The sequence below is a fragment of the Nicotiana attenuata genome, chromosome 1, assembly GCF_001879085.1.
Source record: "Nicotiana attenuata strain UT chromosome 1, NIATTr2, whole genome shotgun sequence".
Taxonomy (NCBI): Eukaryota; Viridiplantae; Streptophyta; class Magnoliopsida; order Solanales; family Solanaceae; genus Nicotiana; species Nicotiana attenuata.
This window is the reverse complement of record NC_031989.1, coordinates 21,529,066-21,552,228: the sequence shown is the minus strand read 5'-3', so window position 1 is coordinate 21,552,228 and position 23,163 is coordinate 21,529,066. Positions and strand designations below refer to the sequence as shown.

The 23,163-nt window shown below is 38.4% G+C and overlaps 2 protein-coding genes across 3 annotated transcripts; one reads left to right on the top strand and one right to left on the bottom strand.

Annotated features, from left to right (window-relative positions):
• Nucleotides 9,876-13,164, top strand: LOC109240302 (uncharacterized protein At2g34160-like). The gene is made up of 5 exons (XM_019406929.1): nt 9,876-10,092; nt 10,981-11,029; nt 11,308-11,370; nt 12,554-12,618; nt 12,709-13,164. Exons 1-5 carry the CDS (start codon nt 9,940-9,942, stop codon nt 12,841-12,843), a joined length of 465 nt encoding a protein of 154 aa, XP_019262474.1. The 5' UTR covers nt 9,876-9,939; the 3' UTR covers nt 12,844-13,164.
• LOC109214005 (myosin-binding protein 1-like) lies at nt 13,829-20,877 on the bottom strand. 2 transcript variants are annotated; one of them, XM_019377958.1, is made up of 4 exons: nt 20,706-20,877; nt 18,706-19,817; nt 16,906-18,370; nt 13,829-14,134 (listed from the first exon to the last, which is right to left on the bottom strand). In XM_019377958.1, the coding sequence occupies exons 2-3, from the start codon at nt 19,760-19,762 to the stop codon at nt 16,908-16,910; spliced, it is 2,520 nt and encodes an 839-aa protein (XP_019233503.1). In that variant the 5' UTR covers nt 19,763-19,817; nt 20,706-20,877; the 3' UTR covers nt 13,829-14,134; nt 16,906-16,907. The 2 variants fall into 2 exon arrangements, with proteins under 2 accessions (XP_019233503.1, XP_019233438.1); XM_019377893.1 differs by having other exon boundaries at nt 16,906-18,373; nt 20,706-20,876.

Here is a 23,163-nt window from a genome sequence, read left to right as displayed (position 1 = left end):
ATCGAACATCAGAACCCAGGTGGATTGCTTTAGAAAATAGATATTCCGACCTGGAAATGGGAGGTGATTAATATGGACTTCATTATTGGATTACCTCGCTCTTATCATATGTTTGACTCCATCTGGGTGATAGTTGATCGACTTACAAATGTGCCCATTTTTTGCCAGTTAAGACAACTTACACGGCTGAAGATTATGCGAAGTTGTATATCAAGGAGATTGTTAGGCTTCATGGTGTACCAATATCTATTATATCAGACCGAAGAGCTCAATTTACGGCTAACTTTTGGAGGTCATTTCAGAAGGGTTTAGGCACACAAGTGAAACTCAGCACTGCATTTCATCCGCAGAGTGACGGACAGGATGAACGTACCATTCAGACACTTGAAGATATGCTACGAGCATGTGTTATAGATTTTAAGGGGAATTGGGATGACCATCTTCCACTCATAGAATTTGCCTACAATAATAGCTACCATTCCAGTATTAAAATGGCCCCATACAAGGCACTATACGGGAGGAGATGTAGATCACCAGTTTGATGGTTCGAAGTCGGTGAAACAGAATTATATGGGCCAGATTTGATTCACCAAGCCATTGAGAAGGTGAAAGTGATACAGGAGCGATTGAGGACGGCACAAAGCATGCAAAAGTCTTATTCTGTTGGGCTGCGTGTTTTACTACTGTTTTGTGGAGTTTTGGAGCAGGAAGGGTGTGGAAAAACACCATATAGATGTAGGGTTGTGGGCTGGTAGTTCTTCGTAACATTTCCGGGTCGTTTGACACGACTACGGTGGCCGTCGTATGTATGAAGTGATTTGGTTGTGCGTGGACTGTGTTGGGAGGCTCAATATGATTATTATTGATGTTGTTTGGGCTGTTTGGTGATTGTTTGGAATTGTGTGAAGTCATATATATAGGGGAGGTGCTGTCCGTTTCATCGTAAAATAGGTTGTGGTCGATACATAATAGTTATGACGCTTGAATGGTAACTATAGTATCGTTTCTCTTATTGTAGACTAAGGAGTCGTGAAAATTGCATAGCTTGATATTGGGGCAGTATATACAAGGTATGTGAGGCTATCCCTTTTCTTCTTTTGCACGACTCCGATTGTACATAATGTAATGAACGAGCTTCCAAAGATACTCTACTCTTAGAAGCTAGCAGTACTTACATTGTTTCCCCTCTTATGGAACAATTGATGTTGATGTTGCTTCTCTTATTCTTATGTTATCAATGTTATTGGTACTTCCTGATTCTTATAAGGTTCATGGTGAAGAGTTAGTCCTAATAACGTGTACATAGGATACCGACCTTACGTCACTCCGAAAGGTTTAGAACGTGAGTCCATGAGTCGAGCATGCATTATATATATGTATCTATTTTACTCTACCGAGCCGCGCTACAGACGGCCGGGTATGGCACCTATTGTGCAACCACTGATCAGTTGGGTTTTACCGAGCTCCACGTGGCGGACATTTACCGAGCCTGATGGCCGGGTACGTTTTTACCGAGCCTATTACGGACGGGTACGATATGATGATGATGATGCCCACAGAGGCGTATGTTTTAAAAGTTTATGTATATATACATATGTATCACGCATTTCATGTCAGTAGCCCTTAGAGGTACCCAGATGTTACAGGTTGTTTATTCTCTATCCCTGCTTACATTACTGTTCGTACTTATGGTTCCCTGCCTTACATACTCAGTACTTTATTCGTACTGACGTCCTTTTATTTGTGGACGCTGCATGTCGTGCTGCAGGTCCTGATAGACAGGCAGGCGCAGCTCCCCCACCATAGTAGGCTGTCCAGTTCAGCGGTGATTGGCGAGATCCCTTCTTCGGACTTGTCGTGGTCTTGGCATGCATTTTTGTTATAGACATTATGGGTATGTCGGGGCCCTGTTCCGGCTATGTGCAACACTTATGTTCCTTTGGAGGCTCATAGACAGGTGTCGACTCATGTATAGTTTGGTAGGCCTTGTCGGCTAGTTTTTGTTGTATGGTCTCTCATGGTAGCGTGGTAGCTCGTACCTTATATATAGTTTCTTGATTGTCTAGGCATCCCATGTTATGTATGTTCATGCCATCATATTTTATTGTTGGTTGTCCATGACCCATGTCTACCATTTATATTGATCTCGTCAGCCCTAAAAGATAATAAAGAAGGTTAGATAAAATGTATGTTGGTGCTCGGTAAGTATGGCCGGGAGCTAGTCATGGCCCTCCAGTTTGGGTCGTGACAAACTTGGTATCAGAGCAAGTATGTCCTAGGGATTGTCTATGAGCCGTGTCTAGTAGAGTCTTGATTATGGATGTGTAGCGCGCCACATTTATAATCAAGAGGCTACATGACATCTAGGGTTGTTACCTTCTTCCTGAATCTAGATCGTGCGTAGAGTTGAGTCGTAAGTGTTCATCTTTAATATTCACCTTGTTTTCTTTGAGCGATGCCTTCGACTAGGAAGCAAACAATTAGTAGACGGCTTGATACAGTTGCGGGAGAGGGTACCAGTCAGGTGCTCCAANTTATTTGAGTTAGAAATGGTTGATTTTGATGTGATAATGGGAATGGATTGGTTGGCCTCATGCTATGCAAATGTTGACTGTCGTACGAAGATGGTTAGGTTTCAGTTTCCTGGTGAACCCGTCATTGAATGGAAGGGGAACATTGCTACGCCGAAAGGTAGGTTTATTTCCTATCTTAAGGCAAGGAAGATGATCTCAAAAGGTTACATTTATCATCTCGTTCGCGTTAGGGATGCGGAGGCGAAGCCGCCTACTCTACAATCAATCCCCGTGGTCAATGAATTTCCAGATGTTTTCCCAGATGAACTCCCAGGCCTTCCTCCTGAGAGGGAGATTGAGTTTAGCATTGATGTGTTGCCTGACACTCAACCGATCTCTATCCCTCCATACAGAATGGCCCCGACAGAGTTGCAAGAGTTGAAGGCGCAGTTGAAGGACTTACTGGATAAGGGCTTCATTAGGCCTAGCACTTCACCTTGGGGTGCGCCAGTCCTGTTCGTGCGGAAGAAAGACGGGTCGTTACGGATGTGTATCGACTATCGACAGTTGAATAAGTTTACTGTAAAGAACAAGTATCCACTTCCAAGGATTGACGACCTGTTTGACCAACTCCAGGGTGCCAAGTATTTCTCCAAGATTGACTTACGTTCAGGGTATCATCAGGTGAGGGTCAAGGAGAAGGATATTCCAAAGACGGCCTTCCGGAAAAGATATGGGCACTTTGAGTTCTTGGTGATGTCGTTCGGGCTAACAAATGCCCCAGCAGCTTTTATGGATCTCATGAATACTATATTCAGGCCCTATCTTGATGTGTTCGTGATCGTATTCATTGATGACATTTTGGTGTATTCACGTTCGGAGGCTGAACATGCGGGCCACTTGCGGATAGTATTACAGACGCTTCAGGATCGTAAGTTATATGCTAAGCTCTCCAAATGTGAATTCTGGCTGAACTCAGTAGCATTCCTTAGCCATGTGATATCTGACGAGGGTATTAGTGTCGACACTCAGAAGATCGATGCAGTAAAGAATTGGCCGAGACCTACAACACCATCAGATGTCCGCAGCTTCCTGGGGCTAGCAGGATATTATAGGCGATTTGTTGAAGGGTTTTCCTCTATATCGGCACCATTGACTAAGTTAACACAGAAAGCTACTAAATTCCAGTGGTCTGACGCTTGTGAACGAAGTTTTCAGGAGTTGAAGAATCGATTGACATCCGCACCAGTGCTCAGTCTTCCTGAAGGACAAGAAGGTTATGTGGTATATTGTGATGCCTCAGGTATAGGTTTGGGGTGCGTATTGATGCAACGTGAGAAGGTGATTGCTTATGCATCAAGACAATTGAAGAAGCATGAAAAGAATTATCCAACCCATGATTTGGAATTGGCTGCAGTAATATATGCTTTGAAGATATGGCGGCACTACTTATACGGCGTCCATGTTGACATCTACACGGATCATAAGAGTTTACAATACATCTTCAAGCAGAAAGAGTTGAATTTGAGGCAACGTAGGTGGCTTGAATTAGTGAAAGACTACAACGTCGAGATATTGTATCATCCCGGTAAAGCCAATGTTGTGGCAGACGCTCTCAGCCGTAAGTCAATAGGAAGCTTAGTACATATTGAGGCCGGTAGATGGGGGTTGACTAAAGAGCTTCATCAGCTAGCCAATATGAGAATCAGATTGTTAGACTCTGATGACGGAGGTGTTACTGTCATAATACATCAGAATCATCTTTGGTAGCCGAGGTAAATGCACGGCAATATGAAGATCCTATCTTAGTACGATTGAGAGAGAGAATTCAGTAGTGTAAAATTACGGCTTTTGAGATCGGAGGAGATGGGGAACTGAGATACCAGGGCCGATTATGTGTGCCTAATGTGGCAGGGTTGCGAGAGAAGATTATGAATGAGATTCATCAATCCCGATATTCCATCCATCCCGGCTCGACAAAGATGTATCATAACATTAAGGAGCAGTATTGGTGGGATAACATGAAGAAGTCTATTGCAGAATTTGTAGCCCAGTGTCCTAATTGTCAACAAGTAAAGATCGAACATCAGAAACCCGGTGGATTGCTTCAGAATATAGAGATTCCGACCTGGAAATGGGAGGTGATTAATATGGACTTCATTATTGGGTTACCTCGCTCTTATCATAAGTTTGACTCCATCTGGGTGATAGTTGATCGACTTACAAAATGTGCCCATTTTCTGCCAGTTAAGACAACTTACACGGCTGAAGATTATGCGAAGTTGTATATCAAGGAGATTGTTAGGCTTCATGGTGTACCAATATCTATTATATCAGACCGAGGAGCTCAATTTACGACTAACTTTTGGAGGTCTTTTTAGAAGGGTTTAGGCACACAAGTGAATCTCAGCACTGCATTTCATCCACAGACTGACGGACAAGCTGAACGTACCATTCAGACACTTGAAGATATGCTACGAGCATGTGTTCTAGATTTTAAGGGAAATTGGGATGACCATCTTCCACTCATAGAATTTGCCTACAATAATAGCTACCATTCCAGTATTAAAATGGACCCATAAGAGGCACTATACGGGAGGAGATGTAGATCACCAGTTGGATGGTTCGAAGTCGATGAAACAGAATTATATGGGCCAGATTTGATTCAGCAAGCCATTGAGAAGGTGAAAGTGATACAGGAGCGATTGAGGACGGCACAAAGCAGGCAAAAGTCTTATTCTGATGTCCGACGTCGTGATCTGGAGTTTGAGGTTGGTGATTGGGTTTTCCTGAGGATCTCGCCGATGAAGGGTGTTATGCGTTTTGGGAAAAAGGGTAAGCTGAGTCCACGGTATATCGGTCCGTACAAAATTCTTCGACGAATTGGACAGGTTGCTTATGAGTTAGAATTGCCATCCGAATTGGAATTTGTCCATCCAGTATTCCATGTATCTATGTTGAGGAAATGTATTGGAGACCCTTCTCGAGTTGTCCCTATCAAAGATGTACAAGTTACAGAGGATCTATCATATGATGAAGTGCCAGTGGCTATATTAGATCGACAAGTCCGCAAGCTGAGAACAAAAGATGTAGCTTCTGTCAAAGTATTGTGGAGGAACAAGAATATGGAAGAAATGACATGGGAAGCAGAAGAGGAGATGAGTTCTAAATATCCTTACCTATTCCAGAATGAAGATAACAAGGATGCTGGTGGAACACAGGATACATTAGAAGGTGAAACGGCTCTATGAGGTAAGCAATAACTTGAGAATACTCTTCCTTAATACAAAATGGTGATATGTAGATAATGTACATGTCCATAACTTGAGGCCATACGTTGGGCTTAACTGCTTGCAAGTTTTGCTAGTAACCATTTTATAGGGGAAAATTGACCGGGAATTTCCGTTGGAATCCACGATGATTTGGACTCCCCATAAACCCTTACATTCGAGGACGAATGTTCCTAAGGGGGGGAGGGTGTTACAACCCATATTCACATACGTTAGTTCATGCCATAAGGTCGTCGACGTAAATCCATGAAGAGATTATCTTTGAGATGATAAGAGATTAATCCTATTGGTCTTAAATGATACAAAGGTGTATAAGGGTGGTTAACAAGTATTAGAAGTTAAACGAATCAAGGATGTTGTCAGCCGTATTTTTGGGTAAACCTAGGGGTGCTTAATACTCTCAAGAGGTCGTATTTTAAGGTATATGAATCATAAAATATCCGTATCATAGTCTTGAAGTCAAACGAGTTATGAAACAAAAGTCGACAAGAGTTGTTGCAACTTAAGTTCATAGTTTTACTTAAACTTTAGGTCAAATGTTATTAAGCTTTTCTCCCAATATACTTGGAATTACGGGGTGATCTACCCACCAAATTGAAGATCTATGAGTCTAGTTTCCAACGCATTAAACCTTTTATCAATACGACATTGGAGTAGAGAGATATAGACATTTTTGCGAGACTGCACAAGCTGCTAGGTGACAAGTAGGTGGGTCACCTACTTGGTTAAATGATAGCCCAAAAAGAGGCAATTTCGGGTCAGACAAAGAGCCCATTAAAAGGCTTATCTTCTGCAATATATCCCTCATTATATTTCACAAATAACCAGACCTAAACCCCTACAAACTTCCTCCCAAACATTATCCACAAACCCTAATTGATTTTCCCTCTCTTTCAAGTTCAAATTGGGGGTAAACCCTAGAGTTTGAAGAACCAAGATAAGGGCTGAGTTATCCAAACATTTATTCTGTTGTGAATTCATGGTAATTCGTTCTATTCTGCTGTGAATTCATGGTNGGAGCCCGCCTGGAGAACAGAGGCATTTATTTTCAAGTTTTTAGCAATCAGGAGCCCGCTTGGAGAACAGAGGCATTTATTTCAAGTGTTTGCAATCAAGAGCCCGCCTGGAGAACAGAGGCATTTATTTAGAGTTTTTAGCAATCAAGAGCCCGCCTGGAGAACAGAGGCATTTATTTTCATGTTTTTAGCAATCAGGAGCCCGCCTGGAGAACAGAGGTATTTATTTTAAGTTTTAGCAATCAGGAGCCCGCCTGGAGAACAGAGGCATTTATTTCATGTTTTAGCAATCAGGAGCCCACCTGGAGAACAGAGGCATTTATTTTATGTTTTTAGTAATCAGGAGCCCGCCTGGAGAGTAGAGGCATTTATTTTAAAGTTTTTAGCAATCAGGAGCCCACCTGGAGAACAGAGGTATTTACTTCAAGTTTTTAGCAATCAGAAGCCCGCCTGGAGAACAGAGGTATTTATTTCAAGTTTTAGTAATCTAGAGCCCGCCTGGAGAACAGAGGCATTTATTTTAAGTTTTTAGCAATCAGGAGCTCGCCTGGAGAACAGAGGCATTTATTTCAAGTTTTTAGCAATCAGGAGCCCGCCTGGAGAACANNNNAGAGTTCGCGGGCATCAGGCTCGCAATATCACAGAGATACTAATCAGACGAGACCCCTAACACCACGTTGTGATCAGTGCGGTAAGGCCCACCTTTGGATTGTGCCGTCGAGGTTCTGATGCGTGCTATTCTTGCGGACAACCTGGCCATATGATACGGGATTGTCCTAACAGAGGAGTTGGTGGTATGGCTCAGCCGACTGGATCTGTGTCTGGTTCTTCCTCATCAATTCGACCTCCAGCACGGGGTTTTCAGCAGTCGACAGGTCGAGGTAGAGGTAGAGGTGCAGTGCAGAGTTCGAGTGGTGCTCAAAATCGAACCTATTCTCTAGTAGGTCGACAGGATCTCGAGTCATCTCCAGATGTTGTTACAGGTATATTGTCTGTGTTTTCTTATGATGTATACGCGCTGATTGATCCGGGATCTACATTATCATATGTTACACCCTTTGTGGCTAATAAGTTTGGCATTGAACCTGAATTGATAAGTAAACCCCTTGAGGTATCTACTCCGATAGGAGATTCTGTGATTGCTAGAAGGGTATATAGAGGTTGCACTGTGATGATTTGTAGTCGTCAAACCTCGGCAAATTTATTTGAGTTAGAAATGGTTGATTTTGATGTGATAATGAGAATGGATTGGTTGGCCTCATGCTATGCAAATGTTGACTGTCGTACGAAGATGGTTAGGTTTCAGTTTCCTGGTGAACCCGTCATTGAATGGAAGGGGAACATTGCTACGCCGAAAGGTAGGTTTATTTCCTATCTTAAGGCAAGGAAGATGATCTCAAAAGGTTACATTTATCATCTCGTTCGCGTTAGGGATGCGGAGGCGAAGCCGCCTACTCTACAATCAATCCCCGTGGTCAATGAATTTCCAGATGTTTTCCCAGATGAACTCCCAGGCCTTCCTCCTGAGAGGGAGATTGAGTTTAGCATTGATGTATTGCCTGGCACTCAACCGATCTCTATCCCTCCATACAGAATGGCCCCGACAGAGTTGCAAGAGTTGAAGGCGCAGTTGAAGGACTTACTGGATAAGGGCTTCATTAGGCCTAGCACTTCACCTTGGGGTGCGCCAGTCCTGTTCGTGCGGAAGAAAGACGGGTTGTTACGGATGTGTATCGACTATCGACAGTTGAATAAGTTTACTGTAAAGAACAAGTATCCACTTCCAAGGATTGACGACCTGTTTGACCAACACCAGGGTGCCAAGTATTTCTCTAAGATTGACTTACGTCCAGGGTATCATCAGGTGAGGGTCAAGGAGAAGGATATTCCAAAGACGGCCTTCCGGAAAAGATATCTATCCCCATGTTCCTAAGAACCTCATGACAGCTGTCTAAATAATCCTGGGGATCCTCAGAAGATGCACCGCTAAAAGTGGTAGTGAAGAGCTTGGTGAACCTGTCCAATCTCCACAAGGCATCAGCAGACATAACAACTCCATCACCGTTCTGAGCTACCATACCCGGCTGAACTGCTCCGCTGGCTGAGCTGCTGGAGTCTGAAACTGGGGAGCCATCTGCTCCGGAGTGCGGGTAGCAGGAGTNACGCTCAATATTTTATTATTTCAATATTATATATGCTTAAATAATATTTTAATTTATTTAATTTACAAATAAAATTTATTTATTCTAAGGTAAGTCCATAATATAAATTAAAAAGAGAAAAAAATTATTACATTAAAAAGCTAAAAAAATAAAAAGAAGATAAAAGTTGATAATTTAGAGGATAAAATAGGTATTTGGTGATCAAAAATTTGAGAAATCTAGTTGAGTGATCTTCTGAGTACTATATAGGCATAGTTAAGTGACTTAGTTGTTACAAACGAAAGTAGATAATTTCGGATAGTTGAGTGACCATCCGAGTAATTGACTTATAATTTAAAGACTCAATTAAAAACAAGTTTATTTTAACAGGATTTAGATTCTTAGACTTAGAAAAATAAGTCGATTAATCAAACTTACATGTTTGTATTGAAAGAGAAAAATGGACGGCAAATATTAAATACAAAAAAAAAAAATGAAGTTTTCCCAATATATCTGCAGACTAATACCACTTACGTCAACAATTTTTAGTTAATCAATGGACAGTCTTCTTGATTCTAATATATTCAATGGTTTGTATTCTCCTAAATGAAATTAAATTTTTTTTTTTACCCAAAAATGTTTTGGATGACAAATACTAATGTTTAAATAGTCCCGAAGTAGAAGCAAAACCAGAGAAAATCACTAGTACTATACGTACTAACTAGTAACATGCATAGCCACTGTTGTTGTTTCAATGCTTTAATAGCCAACCATTAATTTGTTACTTGTTTTCTCCTAACTGCCAATGGATGTTTACTTGGTCAAAACGACGCGTACGGATATACATTAGGTTCCTATTGAATCGGGCCTGTCTAATGTTTCCTTTATTTAACTGTCTTTGTACTAGTTTTCCAAGCTAGATTAGAATTTCACGCTTTCTTGCACGTAGAATATTACGTGAAATAGGTAAAGAAAAATTATGACAATTGATACAATGGCACCAGCTCAAGCACAAGCATCAGCACCGGCACCAGCACAAGCAACCAACAACAATGAGGCACAGAAGAAGAGCAACAGAATTCAAGTGTCTAACACCAAAAAACCACTCTTCTTCTATGTCAACCTTGCAAAGGTATATGTACACCTCATGTTCTTTTTTTGCTTTATATAATGAGTAGTGGCCGATCTAGATTAGACACGCGTGTTTGATTTAACTTATTGTGTCTAGATGCGGAACTAGGACTTCAACCTTCTATGAGTTTTGAATTTTAGAATAACGAATTTCAAGTGTTAGTGACTGGGTTCTATATTGTACATATTTAATGAATTTTAAACACCAAATACACAGTTTGAGTAAAAGCTGCTCGGATTATATGTGTGTGTGAAAACTTTAATACAATAGGAAAATCTCAATGATTCTAAATCCTGGATTCGCAACTCATAACTTAAATGAGTTTTGAGTTTTAGAACGACAATTTCAAGTGTTAGTGATTAATTTCTATAATTAATAATTGTACATATTTAATGAATTTTAAACACCAGATACAATATTTGAGTAGAAGCTATTGGGTTCGGCCAAACCTGTAGCTCGGTTTGTGCCTCCGCCGCTAATTGTGTCTGGCTCGGATTATATATGTGTGCGAAAAACTTTGATACAATAAAACAAATTTCACTGATTCTAAATTCTGGATTCGCGGCTCATAGCTTAGCATGTAATTTTTGAAGGTATACCATTTGTTTCTTTTAGTTGCTTTGTTCATCCCATTGCAATAGTCCATTCATGTGATCCACTATTTTCTAATTTTTTTAATCGACGTCCTTTTTTTTTTTTTTTTTTTGATAAGGTACATAATATCGACGTCTTATATCTTCTTTCTATTTTTTCATCATCAGAAATAAAGAAAAAGAAAAGGGGGATTTCTTGGAATCTTTTTTTAGGGTATAAATTTTTTGAAAATCCGTTAGTGATAGAATGCTAAGAATTAAACACTCATAAACTTCATTTACCAACTTTCTCCAGAGGTACATGCAGCAGCATACTGAGGTTGAGCTTTCTGCTTTGGGCATGGGTAATAAGCTATCTTGAATCTTTATTTTGATTTATTTATTTTTACATTGGTTCTTTTTTTGTTAACTTGATATCTCGATCATAATGCAGCCATTTCTATGATAAATACAAAAATGAAAATCTTTTTCCAATTTAAACCAAAGTCAAAAACAACAAGAGGAAAAAAAGAATGATAGGGGATACTTTAGCCTAGTTTAGCACGATTATTTACTTTTCGAAGTCGATTCAAATGTAAAATAGTTTCCTTTTGCTAATTCATTTATGTTAAATTATGGACAGCTATCACTACGGTTGTCACAGTTGCTGAGATTTTGAAGAATGGTGGATTTGCCACAGAAAAGAGTAAGTAATGCTGATCCCAGTAAGTACTTTTAGATCATAGTATTGATGTGAGCAGGCTAGGAGCGGCAAACGGGCGAGGCGGGGCGGATATGGTTCGGGTCGAAAACGGATCAATTATCCGACCCTACCCATATTTAATACGGATAAAAAACGGGGTAACCGGCGGATAATAACCCATATTATCCATGACTTCTTGTATATGATCACTTTTGGGAGAATTCTTAGTCTTCCTAACTTGAGGAACCCCCAATTTGAGGCTTTACAAATGTAAAAGTTAGACCCATTGGTTATCCATTGGTTACTCATTGATTATCCATTTCTAAATGGATAATATGGTTCTTATCCATATTTGACCCGTTTTTAAAAAGTTCATTATCCAACCCATTTTTTTATGGATAATATGGGTAGGTAACTGTTTTATTTTAACCATCGCGCCACCCCTAGAGCAGGGCATGTTAACAAGAAAAACTTTCTCGCGCCTAATGTTTACGCCAAAACAATAAAACAAATAATGCAATACTTTTAACTCTTAAGGTTAAATTATTTGGTGTGGTATAAACACGAGCAAGATTAAGTAATTTTCCTGTCTAATACAATACATAGTTTCAACTTTCAAATAACAGGACAACATACTTTTTTAGCTTTTGAAAAAGAGAACAAAAATGAAGTGTATAGAGATTCTGGAGATCTGCATTTCCTCTCAGCTTGTGACCTAGTCACGAGTTCGAGCTGTCGAGCTGATGCTTGTATTAGGATGGGCTGCCTACATTACATCCCTTGGGGTGCGGCCCTTCCCGAATCATGCGTGAACGCGGGATGCTTTGTGCACCGGGCATTTCCTCCCAGCTTGTGGCCTGTAGGTCACAGGTTCGAGCCATGAAATCAGCCATTGATGCTTGTATCAGGGTAGGCTGCCTGCATTACATCCCCTTGGGGTGCGGCCCTTTCCCGAATCCCGTGTGAACGCAGGATGCTTTGTGCACCGAGCATTTCCTCCCAACTTGTAGCCTATAAGTCACGGGTTCGAGCAGTGGAATCAGGCACTGATACTTGCATCAGGATAAGCTGCCTACATCATACCCTCTTGGGGTGCGGTCCTTCCCCGAATTTTGCATGAACGCGGGATACTTTATGCACCGGTCATTTCCTCTCAACTAATAGAGTTCTCATGAATATGATGCAGAGGTTTTAACATCCACAGTTGGAATGAAAGATGAGGCCAAAGGTCGCATGGTTCAGAAAGCAAGAGTAAGCAATTCTTTTTTCCTTTTAATTTCCCCTGTATAAAATGTATGTACTAACTATTTACGTAACTATTCTGCATATATGAAATTTCAGATTGAGATTGTGTTGACAAAGAGCGAAAAGTTCGACAAGCTGATGACACCAAACAATAATGGTGAGCGTGCAGTAGCACAAAATTCAGCAGCAACCAAGAATAACAATGACAACAAGGAGCAAATCAAGAAGTAGAATTACTTCTTGGGTTAAAATGTCATTCTTACTGTATCTCAGTCTAGATATGAGGATGCTATATTATTATTCTGCTATTATTTCTTATTATATTTGTTATTATTATTATGTTAAGTGAGAGAGGCTATTATATTATTAAAAAAATACAGAGTGACAGCAAAAGCAACCCACAACAAAGAGTGTTGTTTGTGAGTTGTGGCTTTTAGGATTACTATTTGCCTCCCATAGAGTTTGCAACCATTTTGCAGTTTCCTTTTTCAAACTTGTATCTTCCAAAGATACAGCACATATATAATATGATTGCTGTTTTGTTTGTTGCTACCTTTGCACATTGCTTTCTGTTTGGATATTTTCTCCATTCTATAGTTTTCTGTTTGTTTGCACTGCTTCTTTTCATCTTTCTTTAGCAGAGGGTCTACGGGAAACGGCTTCTTTGTCCTCCAAGGATAGGGGTAAGGTCTACATACACACTACCCTCAGGGGCGGCTCAACCCCAAGGCAGCTAAAGGCAAGGCTTTAGGCCCCCAAAAATAGGTCCCCAAAGTATATTTTAAATTATTACTATAACTCATTCCAGATATCATTATCATTATGTGCTATGTCAATAATCATTATGGCATAGTTCCAATTATTATTCAGGGAGAATTTGGTTTCCTACTTCATTCCTCTTATTCTCTTCAACTTGGATTAATTTTTACTTTACAATGACTTCTGAACATACTATGAGCTAATCAGCTCCATATTGATTTTTGAACTGATTTTGGATTAATTTTTACTTTACAATAATCATTAGGCCTCGTACTCCATCGAGCCGCCACTGACTGCCCTCCCCAGACCCGACTTGTGGGAATTCACTGAGTTTGTTGTTGTTGTTGTTTAGTTATCTGTTTGCAGAAGTAGGAGATTCTATTTTTCCATAGTTATATAGGAGGAAAGTCATCCTGACTGAAAAAATCTATAAAAAGAAAAACTATCAGGCTAGATACAAACATAACCAAAACAAATTTTATAACACAATTTCATTAATCCACTACATTAAAATCATGATCCTAGCCACTCTAGCAGAACTTTACATCAAATTATAGGACTCTTGAATTTCAACTTTACAACCAATCTTTACTCAAAACCAATGTAGTAATGAAACAAAAAGGGGAAAATCACTGAAAAAAACATATCATACAATGCTAAATTGCTGCTTGTAGCCTTCTACTAATGGGAGAAAGCATGTTCACAGTTCACCCAAAAACTGTACACTTCATGCTCTAGGAGAACGAGCCATCTTTAAATTAATCTGCAAAGAATTCAAAATGAATATGTCAAACAAAAATCTGTTCCATCACCTAAAGCAGGGAAATGTTAATAAAAATAAAAGCATGAACGCGGAAATGGTGCACAACTAACAGAGTATTCAACTGATATCCAAAGTGGATTTTGGAGTGAACAACTTCAAACAGATTATAGTTCATAATGAACTTCTGCATATGACTGCATGTCCTAAGTCGCAGTCTTTGCCAATAACAACATTGCAAAATCACTGGTTGAAGAGGACAGTGGCTTACAATTACCAAGACTCGATACATCAAAGTTCCCATGGTCCGAGATTTCAGGAAAGGCAATCTTATCATGACCAGGAATACAATAGTTTGAAAGAAAGCTGATGAATAGCTATCTCCAAACAACGATGACACGAATATCAGCAGAAAATGACCATAGATAGCGCATAACATAACAGGTGAAATGTTCACCATGTCATGCATCTTGAATGTGAAACAAGGCCGATGGATAATGATTCATTCAACAGTGTCTGGTTATCCATATGGTTAAAAAGTGTTTTTGCAAGGATAATATTTGTATCATCAGGAGGAAAACAACACACGGGCTCTTAAGCGCACAAGCATTTGAACTGCAACTCTCACTACTCCTACTCCTTATTAACCCTCCCAGGCCTTCATCTCAACGCTAATACCACTATCACATTTCACCAATTGTACGTCCCACAAAACATAAAAAATGATTTAATGAACTGTTTGTCAGGGAATCATTCTTCATTCATATCCTCCGTACGCTGCAGTCAAAGGGCATTTTATCCACAATGGGCAGAAATCTAGTTACATGAAAACACCAGCTTCTAACCACAAAGTTCTGGGAAGATACAGAACAATATATTTTGTAGTTGGTTCATTGACAGAACTCAGTTGTTACGAAATTAAGGTAACAAAGAATGTGAAAGAAGAGTCCAATAGCTCAGGAGGCAGGACTCTTATCAACAGTGAGCAGGGCTATAAGGTACAAACTCCAAGGGTTTGAAGGATGTTATTATGAGAGACTGGGAGCAGCTGTTGCTACTTTGACCGGATCAGAGGAAGAATACAAGAAACATGGCAAAAGCTTGAGAGATCATATATCGATTCTAGAGAGAGAGGAAATATTGAGGAACTTAAGATAAATAAATGCTTGACTCTGGATCCAATGGGAAACTGCAATGGTCATAAAACTACTATATTAAAGCGAATTTAGGAAATCAATAAATCACGCATATTGCAAATTAAACTATTTTGATACATAAACTGATATAATTGGGATTCTTTGTGCCAAACTTGGCATCATAAAGAAAGACTCCAAAGACTAACTTTTTCAAACTTCCAGATGTTCAGTGAGAGGACATAACCCAAATCTATGACCTCGATTTGCTACAACAGCTTTGGTTCAAAAGAAAAGAAAGTGATGCGCAAGAAGTGTGGTAGGAGTACATCACAAGTTCAAGGGCTAGAGGGTGAAACAAGTATGATGTTTAAGTGGAAAATGGCCGAATAGGCAGGCCTATAATCCACTGATTTCAAAAACAGAAAAAAGCAGAGTTCTCTATTGTGAAAGAAAGTACATATTCCGAATTATAGATGGAAAAAGAAGAATTCATTTGATACCGCAGTTCTTAGAAAGATGAAGCAATAGCAGTTCAACTAAATTATTTGCAAGAATGCTTGGATTACTTTAGAGAACTTGAACCTGTTGACACCATCACAACTGTTGGCTAAATACTTTTAATTGGAAAATTTATCACATGGGTTACTTAGAGAAACATCCTAGAACAGTTCTTCTAGCATATTTGACTATTGACTCCCTCACTAGTCTCCTACCCCATAACATACTAACATAATACATTTTAGACAAATATTAGCTATGAGCGCTTCATCTCTCCTGCTGTTGGAGCCTGGAGTATATCATTAGTAAACCTTCCAAATGTTATTTCACCAAAAAAAAAAAATTATAACTGCTATCTCTTTAATGATCTCTTAAGCTAATCAAACTAAAACCCAAAAAGGGAAGGAATAACTAGCGGTGTCAAATGGGCGGGGCGGGTCAAAATGGGTTGAGTCAATAATTGGGCGGGTCAAATGACCCGCCCAAAAGTTACTCGGGCTAAGATGGGTTGGGTCAAGATGGGTTAAAATTCGGGTCATAACCCAACCCGCCCAACTCTTATTAAACTTTAATTAACAAGTGTTATTTTATTATAAATTGTATAATTACTAAATAAGGCTTGTTTGCTTTTGTTATGGTCATATTTAAAATATTAAATAAAAAATAAAATTATTTCTATGATATTTTGACAAACTTACTCATGGATCAATTTGGGCTAAAAATTAGCCCAACTTTAAATGGGTTGAGATGGGTTGGGTCAATATTGGCTAAATTTAATAAATGGGCGGGTCAATAACCAACCCAACCTTGAGCGGGTTGGGCGGGTCATTTGGGCTTGGGCCAAATTTGACAGCCCTAGGAATAACATATGTCATAAGACCAACACGCAATGCATACAGCATAGTAATCCATTTTCATAATATAAGATTTTCTAAAAGAACAGAGAAAAGGAAAGACGAGCCTCAAGGAAAATGAGTGCTTCTAATTGAAAGTCAAGTTGCATACCAACCTAAATTAATATATTGCAAAGCTAATTATCACACGAGAAAATTGAACTTCTATAAACCCTAAGATAAACCAACTTCCAAGAAGGAATTAGACAAATGTCTCGAGGAGAGATGAAATTCATAAGGTGATCACCTTTATTTACTTGCAAGATCACCATTTGTTCTGTCCCAAACAAAATGCAACTGTCGCAAGTGACCAGCTATCTCCTTGATGAATCGATGCCCCTCATCTCCATTCCTCAGTGAGTTGATGGAATGCTCAAGAAAGCAGTGTTCTGTTTCAAGTGCATTCAGCCTGCTGCTCAAAACTGATAACTCATTTTTCAAAGTCTCTAACTCAGAATCTCCATCAGCGCATTGCCTATATTTGCTCTCATATGGAAACTTGCAAGTAGATACTTCTTCACCAGAAGGGCTTGTGTCGAAGGTTGGCTCTAGGCACACATTTACCTCTATTTCACCATTATTTCTAGAAGACTCCCTATTGTCCAATTCTTTCGGATTACCCACTTCAACCCATTCTTCTGTTGAAAAGTCGCTGTTCACATTAGCAGACTCTTGACTAGCCTCATGCTTAGAGAACAAATGGAGCCTTTCTTCCAGTTTGTTCAAACAAAACATAATTTGCTGTCTTTCACTTTCAAAATCAAGTATCAGACTCCTCTTATCTATGTTCTCTCCAGAGGACATTCCATATTTGCTGGTGGGTTTATCAGCATTCACGTCAGGAAAAGAAGAACTGCCTTCACTGCAGATTGTATCGGCTTCCTTGGCTTTATTTGAATCATAACTTGACTCAAGTGCATCATCAAAGAGAGCCATGTTCCCAAGTTTCTTCTTGTAAAGTTCAAGTTCAGCTTCTAAATCTTGAATCTCTTTCTCCTTCTGTGCAAGAAGATCATTTGCTTTCTGCAGTGCTTCATTGTCGTATTCAGCTTGTTCTTCGAGCACTCTTAGGCATTGCAGGGCTTCCATGTTCAGAGCTGCCTTCTCCTCTTGTAATCTTGTAATCATTGCCATAGCCTGATTTGCAGCAACTGAGGACGCATTTCTCTCTTCCTCCAACTCTTTATAGAGAGCAGCCATTAGTTTTCTATCATACTCCACCTGTCGTTTTAAACGATCAGACACACTCTCACCTTCAATTTCACTCACTGCACTTCCTTCCAGAGATAAACCAGACTCATTTCTCTCAAGTGAGATCCTTTTATGAGCTATCTGCATTCCAATAAAGCTAGAAGATTCAGAAGTTCTAATATCCTCACCATTTACAGACACCCTAGGACTAATCTCACTCAATGTGGCATCGGTACCACGAGGAGCAGACAGCTGTGTAAGTAGGACCTTCACATCTTCACTCATTCGTGTAGAATCCTTGAATGACATCTGCTCCAAAAACTTTCCAGATAATTGCCTTGATCTATTGCCAACAGCGAGCTTATAAGCATCACCTAGATCAAACGAACCAGCTGTTTGTAAGCTAGTCTCATTTGTCTGTGGTTTAGAATCCAATTCTGCTTCACTCTTCGGGATCTCATCACTTCTTGCCTGAGAGACTTCCCCACAATCTTTGACAACTTGGTTGACCATCTCAGCAGCTGCTGTAAATTAAAAGCAAGATGCTAATAAATACAAAGAACGACAAGGTAAAACATAATAAAAGATGAAAATACACTAGATAATTAACAAATTAACAAAAATAGTAGTTTGAAAATCAAAAATGGAAAATTTAAACTCCATAAGTAATTTCTTTTTCTTTTTCTTGTTCCTATTTGGATGTTCAAAGGCGAGCAACTGCCAGTTTACGACAGCAAAAATTCAAGAAAATACTCACTTTAGTGCACTTTGATCTTGGGGAAAAACATAGAGATATAGAGGACTCACTTACATGGTAAAAAAAAAGAGATATGAAACAATAAGGAAGCTGGCTTACAGGTCTCTATTGATACATCAACCAGATTTTCATTGACATTGGAAAAGGGGGTGGCCTCATCAAATGTTATAAGCTCAGCTGGGGCAGATGCATCAGTCTTCTGTTCAGCTTTCTGCCAGTTAATTTCCTCTAATCCATGCACAACAGCTGCAGCAGATGCCATATTAGAAGGGAAATCTCTACATCTGAAATCAATTTCTGCATCTAGAAGTGATGGTTCGGGCACTGAAGCTGAATGTATCAGTTTCTCAGCAGCAAGGTCATCCGTGAAAGTAAAAAACTGAGGTTCCGGATGCAAACATCTATCTGAAGGATCATTCATAGAATTGTCCCTTGCACGGATTAGAGACCTAGCACTATCACCATCTGAGTGTGCAGCTTCTGATTCAGAATCAGAGCTAACCTTGACCTTTTTGTATTCCAGATGAGGCAAAGGATCATAGACTGAAACAGATGGCTCATTTCCGATCTCCTTAGTTTCAGATAAAGGCACATCAAGTTGAGCTGCATCATCACACAAAGATGTAAACTTGAACAATTTTTGGGAATATCCTCTGGAAACACATTCCTCTTTACAACAATAACAATTTTTTGTTCCTGGGGAACGACTGGTTTGCTCCTCGAGTAAAGGATCCTTATCAGCAAGGTGAGGATCCACTCCGAGTTTTCCAACAAGCAATCTATAGGTTTCAGCATTCGACTTATTTACTGTAGCAAATGAGAATAGACAACTCTCGCAAATCCCATGAACATCAACAAGGTTATTGTGAGAATGACAAAGAACTAATGAAGATATCTTCAACTTATGATTGGGGCATATTAAATCCCAGTAAAATCCAGCTTTTTCCTTGCCAAGAACATGATCCAGCCTCGAGCAAAGCAAACATGGAACTTGTAATTGGCAATACTGAGCAAACTTTGTAACTAAGTAGGCGAAAGCACCATCCATAAACAGAAAAATCATGAGCAACCATTCAAGAAATGCTGTAGTTAAAGCTGCTGTTATACTAAAAGGACATTTAGTTTTTCCTTTACTAAAAGTCTCCTTTACATCCATTTTCACGAAATTTGTGCAATGGCAGAATGACAATTGAAGACTACTAAGAGGCAACCTGAAACATAGCAGTAAAAGAAAATGTCAAGCAAACACAAACAGACTTTAAATGCAGGTGATTCAATTAAATTACACAAAAAGGAAATTCAGCATTTCCCAGATGGAGGAAACAACCAAATCTGAAGTATACATGTCACTTATCATTATCCATACAGCTGTGGCAGAAGGGGAGCCTTGGCGTAACTGGTAAAATTGCTGTCATGTGACCGGGAGGTCACGGATTCGAGCCGTGGAAACAGCCTCTTGCAGAAATGCAAGGTAAGGCTGCGTACAATAGGCCCTTGTGCTCCGGCCCTTCCCCAGACCCCGCACATAGCAGGAGCTTAATGAACCAGGCTGCCCTTTTATACAGCTGCAGCATAAAGTCAAAATAATCTGCTTCCCCATATCATATTTTACTTATAGTTATTCCATCTAAAATCACCATATGTAACTTTTCCTCTTATTTTTACTTGTTACAGACTTTCCAAACCCAAAAAGATCAACAAAAAGCTTCTATTGGGGTTTATAATTAATAGCAGATAAAAAATTAAAAAAAGATCAACTCAAATATTGAAATTCTAATATATCCATAAAACGAAACTTAATTGATCAAATGAATCCAGCTCAAAACCCCAGTCCTTAGACAAAATCAAAAACACCAAAAACATAAACAGAATTTGGCACAGACATCAAAATATAAACTCAAGAAACAAGAAACAGTCCAAGAGAAACCTATAGGAAAAAAAAAGAATCTTTTTCCAAGAATTTAGTCACCAATATAAGAAACCAGAAAAAAAAAAAAAAAAAGAGCATAAGCAACTGCAACTTCAAGGTAAAAAAGCAGCAGAAATGATTACCAAATGAAACTGTGCCAATTGTATGTACACAAGAAGCAGAAAATTACCTTAGAGGACAGTCCTTTTTTCCTTAAAGAAAATTCCAAAGGTTTCAATCGAAAAAATGGAGATGATCAGACACAAAGTATAATATATGTATATTATATATTTATATGGGGTACATGTACCTACAGCTTAATACTTTTAACGCAGAGTTTGAACGTTTCTGTCAGATATGCACGTTGTTTTCAACACTGAAGTAAATGGACCAAACAAAGAGGAAGTAAAAGAACCAAAATATTGACCCAACAAAAAACCAAAATTACATAGACGTCCCAGAACTGTTTAAAATTCAACTTTAGTACTCATCTTTAAATGATTGGCAACTTTACTCTCTTTTCTTGCCTATTACAACAACAACAACAACAACCCGGTAAAATCTCATTAGTAGGGTTTGGGGAGGGTAGTGTGTAAGCAGACTTTATCCCTACCCCGAAAGAGTAGAGAGGTTGTTTCCGAAAGACCCTCGGCTCAAGAAAACAAAAAGACAAAAGGGAGACAATATTAGTATAACCACATAAATCATAGGAAAAATAGGAACAACATTAAATTGAGAAGAAAGATGCAAAGCAAAAGCGATAGGTAGTAAATAGGTCATGCATTGAAGAGCGTAATAGTAAGACACAATATTACCAATAGCTATCTTAGACAAAAATCCTACCACTCTAGTCTCATAGAGGTACGATGTAAGACAAGACTCAACTACCTCCTAACCTACAACCCTAATACTCGATCTCCACATTTTCCTATCAATTCACTATTATCACTTTTCTGATTTGTTTGATTAAGAAAATAAGAGAGGAACAAGTTAAAGGGCGTGAGAAGCAAATCATTAATAGTTCTTGATCATTGAAACATATATGAGGCTAAATTTCCGCTAAGGGGTTTTTAAAAAAAAAGTTAAAAAATTAAAAGAAATTGTGGCCATGAAAATTGAACCAATAACCTTATAAAAGTTTTGAATACCTTGACCATTAAGCTATGTTTTTGGGTTTTGTTAGGAGGATTCAAAATATAAAATATAAAGATAAAAACAGATTTTGCATTATATATATAGTATAATTTTTCGGCGAAGAGTAAAGCCCTCCCGGCCCTAAGTGGAGTAATTGTCTTGGTATTTTAAAAGTCATATCTTTTCTTTCTTGATAATTGAAACGTCAATGAATTAATAGAGTGGTTAGTTTTATCTTGGTACTTTAATAGTCAAATCTTTTTTTTCTTTGATGGAGTAATGAAAGATAAATGAATATTGGCTAAGTCATTATCTTGGTACTTTAAAGGTCATATTTATCTAGATCTTTCTAAAGTATGTCCAAATTGGAACGGAAGTTTCCTTATGAATTGTGAATGTATGATAATAATAAGAACCAAGAAGTTTCCGATTTAGCAGCACACATGGGTCAAGTAATATTACTATCAACGTTACATGATAATTAATTCGATAACTAGCTCAACATTTACAATCTTCATGCAAATAATTACTAAACTGCGAGTAATTTTTACACGATCAATCCAAAATTATTTTCTTGCACTATCTTTTTATCTTTTTTAGTTTATATTGTGATTGAACTATTACATATTGAAAATATGTATACAACAGAATTTAATTTAGAATATTCTATACTAGTGTGTAACTTAAAATATACCAAGTATATATTAACCGCGCGAATGTGATAGCAAATTCGTAACCATTAGCTTTGACATGCTCAATGGTTAATACTCCCTCCGGTCTATAATGAATAATTTTTTTACCTTTTATTTTGGTCCAAAATAAGTGTCCATTTACATAATCAAGAAGAAATTAATTTTATTTTTCCAAAACTTGCCCTTATTTAAATATTCCAATGTGTAAAGGTAACAATTAATTAAGGTTAATTTACAACTTTTTTGGATGCTTGTTACATATTGTATTGTATCGTATTGTTACTTTTAATATAATGTTTGTTTTGATTGTTACTTAAATTTTATTGTATCGTATTGTTAAATTCGTCGTCACGTAACGACGAAATGTGCCACTTTATATGAAGACCGATTTGGTATGGCCGCGTCGTTACCTTATCTTTTTCTATCAATCTCACCCTTCATTATAATTAAATAATTTTATTTTATCATTTATCATATATTTTCATATAATAACTTTACCTCGTGTCATAATTTTTGTTTATAATATTGAAAGTTTATTCTTTACATATATTGCAGGTGTGTGATATCATGAAACGACGTCAAACGATATAATCTATCCAAACATTGTATTCATCAAACAATACAATACATTACAATACAATACAATACGATATATTATGAAACGATATGTAACAACCATCCAAAAAAGCTGTTAGTGAATACATTTTTTCCCTCTAGAAGTTCGTATTTCTTTAATGGGTGTTCCAAAGGTAAAATGGTTACTTATTGTGGACTGGAGGAAGTAGTATTTTGTAAAGAAGATTAAAACGGTAGGAATAGCAA